The sequence below is a fragment of the Olea europaea genome, chromosome 15, assembly GCF_002742605.1.
Source record: "Olea europaea var. sylvestris chromosome 15, O_europaea_v1, whole genome shotgun sequence".
Classification (NCBI taxonomy): Eukaryota; Viridiplantae; Streptophyta; class Magnoliopsida; order Lamiales; family Oleaceae; genus Olea; species Olea europaea.
The window spans coordinates 19,989,474-19,992,697 of record NC_036251.1 but is presented as its reverse complement, the minus strand read 5'-3'; the positions used below and the strand labels follow the sequence as shown (position 1 = coordinate 19,992,697).

At 35.0% G+C, this 3,224-nt stretch overlaps 1 protein-coding gene across 1 annotated transcript in view; it reads left to right on the top strand.

The window, feature by feature from the left end:
- The first annotated feature begins 572 nt into the window (after window positions 1-572).
- Window positions 573-3,224, top strand: part of LOC111411353 (multisubstrate pseudouridine synthase 7) — a 16,029-nt gene continuing 13,377 nt past the window's right edge. Inside the window, exons 1-5 of the mRNA XM_023041892.1 lie at window positions 573-765; window positions 1,234-1,312; window positions 1,416-1,613; window positions 1,704-1,918; window positions 2,595-2,673. Of these exons, the coding sequence (XP_022897660.1) occupies window positions 683-765; window positions 1,234-1,312; window positions 1,416-1,613; window positions 1,704-1,918; window positions 2,595-2,673 (654 nt within the window). The 5' untranslated portion in view covers window positions 573-682. The remainder of the gene's footprint in view (window positions 766-1,233; window positions 1,313-1,415; window positions 1,614-1,703; window positions 1,919-2,594; window positions 2,674-3,224) is intronic.

Genomic DNA, 3,224 nt, shown 5'->3' with positions numbered 1-3,224 from the left:
CCTTCCACTTCATCGAGCAAGTAATCCATGTCCTCGAAATTCCTAGGTTCGCTCGATTCGACCATGTATTCATGCCTGACTGGGTTTACAACTGTATGATATGAAGTTGGCAAATCATAAAGATTTTAATCATCATGTTTTTCAGGCTCATTTTCATGTTCATCCATATTTAATATGTCCGTTGTTGGGAAGACGACATCCGAGAGTCAGAGTGGGAATGAAAGGTTGGAGGTTTTCTGTCGAGAGTGAGAGTATGAAAATGAAAAGAAATGCCTAGGGTTTGAGATTTATTTGAGTTACTTTTCTCTCAAATATGTTGACTGTTGAGAATTTGATTTTCAAATGAATTGTACCAAAATCTTGCCATGTCAGCTTTATAGACAACTCTATGAATGTGCTAATTTACATGAAACATTTCTCATTTTTTTTCCTTCTTTATCAATCACACTTCAAAAAAAAAAATTTTCTATTCCAAAAATTATAGCACCAGTCACTAGATAATGGGTCAAAGGGGGGCTGAAGATCAATGTCCAATCATTTATTTTACCCTCGTATATTCGGAAGTTCGAGGACCCAGCCGTAATAATTCAGAAAACTAAAACCTAGCAGTCATTTTTCAGTGCACTAAAAACCTGCCTAACCCTGCAACCGAGGGAGATAGCAGCCGTGCAACGCCAATAACATGAATTCCGTCGAAGAATCTGATGTTGGTATACTTTGCTATATCTCGCAGCTTCCTGGCTTCAGTGGAATTCTCAAGCAAAGGTATTCCTTCGCTCTCTCTCACAATATTTGCATACATCAAATATACTTGCGTTTTTTTATTAACGTTACGAGGATTATTAGAAATTTATATCAATTAATTTCCTTCAACGGCTGAATTGTGAACGGGAATGCAATTGTAGAAGCACCTTCTGATATATTAGTTCAAATGAGGGGACCAGGTACTGAAATACGCCGGAAGAGTATGAATTTTCTGGAAGAGTGTTTGAAGTTAAGCTTACTTGAATCAAACATTTGAAAAAATTGATGAAATTGTTGATCCCAGCTGCTGCAGAGTCATACACTTCATTAGATAAAGAATTTAAGAGAGAAAATACTCTTAATGTTTTCTCTTATTCTTGTAAACTTAGTAAATCCCTTAATTATGTTTTGATTTATATAAATGTCAACTTGGTTATCACTTACAAATGGTAAAATCTTTCTGCTTGTTTTATTTTTATTTTTCTCCAGATATTCCGATTTTATTGTAAATGAAGTGGGTTTGGATGGAAATGTTGTGCATTTAACCTCATTAGAGGTTCCACCTGAGGTATGCTGTGAAATTTTATTTTTCTTTTACTGTTATCGGTGCCATCAATTTCTTTTTTGTGTTACAGATGCTATATTATGTTGGTATTGTTTTTCTTTTATAGATCTCTGAGGAAAAGGAAGTAAAGACTACTGTTCAATTAAATCACAATTATGCCACCGAGATGGAATCTTTTCTGGCTCTTGCTGGTGATTCTGATGCAGAGAAGTTGAAAAGTTTTGTAATTCAAATTGCTTCTCATGTAAATGATGAAGACATGTCCATTGTTCTTTCTCCGAGCTCTGATAAAACCCATAGAACGGTACTGGTTGACAAATTTAGTGGTATTTTATGTATGTTAGTACTTATGTACGTTTTCTTATTACTCATACTAGAAACTAATGAATTTCAGGCAATTCATAACTTTTTCAAGCAGAAATTGAATTTCCTTGTTACTGACACAGTAGATGGACCAGATAGTTCATCAAAGTGCATTCGGGTGAGGTTGAATGCAGGGGGAAATTGTGGCAAGGGGAGGAACACCAAGAAAAGGAAAAACCGAGTTGATAAGGCCTATGATAGTAGAGGTTCAGATAGTTGGCCAGAACATCTTGGAAAATTCCTTAGGTAGCATTTCCTCTGCATATTCTTCTCATATTTCATGCATATGAATGCCTAGTTTCTGATTATTATGATATTACAATGTTCAGTGGCTGCATAATATTTCTTATTCTTCTTAAATATTCTGAATTATGCTATTTTAGGCACAGGGAATATAGCAATTTGTAAATTGCCATGAATCTAAAAAATAGCGTATAACAAATTAACAAACTAATCATTTCACAACATGACCATCCACAAAAATAACTAAAAGTCTAAAACTTGCGTCGTTGCCTATCTTTTATTGTCCTGTTGCTTATGTTTGAGCCATTGCCGACGATGTTCTTGATGTGTATGCTGAGGTCAGATGAAAATTATAAGCATCGTGCTGAATGCTGATTCACATTGAAGATGGAGATTTTAAAGTGCGTGATTATGTTATATGGTGCTTATTCTTCCTTTGATGATCCTGAACATGCCGGGAATGGACTTTGTAAAGGGACCACTTGACACTGTTCCTATACTTTCAGGCTTGGAACTACTGCTTAGTTAATTGATTGGCTTATGCTTAAATTTGAGTCAAGTTTTCAACATAGTATATTTATTTCCCTCGTTAGGCACATTCAACGCTCCCAAGTTTCCTTCATCTTTTCCTGCAGGATTGTCCTTTGTTTCTGTTCCTCATGCTCCTTTTGCTTCTTAGGAGTCAGCTTATGATATTGTGGGTGTTTCAGAAGGTCATTGTGTTGCACTTTGGGATCTCGAGTCATCAGAGATTTGTGGTTTGATGAAATATGAGTCCTACCGATGATACTTGGATAACAGTGGAGTTTTGGAGCCTTGATCCAACTTTATGGAACTACTTTTGTTGTTTATCTTATCAAAGTCAGTTGAGAAAATAATGGACACAGTGATACAGATTTAGTTGGAAACAGTATAACAGTACGCACCTATTTTAGGTGTAAAAATAGAAAATAGAGTCAGATTTATTTTTCTGCCATAATCATTAGTTTTAATTAGAAAATTTTCTACTATCATTTTAACAACAGTCCATTTTAAGATGGGATTTTATGAATAAAAAGAGTAGCTTTTCTGAATTATGTAGCCAATTAATTTAGTCATATTTCGATATACTAGAATTTCTCCTCAAGTTTCTCTTTCTAATTCTTCTTTTTCTCATGCCTTTCACTCTCTTTAGCATTCTGCATCATATATAGCCCCTACCCACTTCCCTTTGACTATTTTTTGCAGCTCAATAAGCTAAAATTAAAAAGTTGTGCTTTCTTGTTGGACTCAGAATTGCATGAGTTTTGCATCCTTTCAGTTCTTTCTC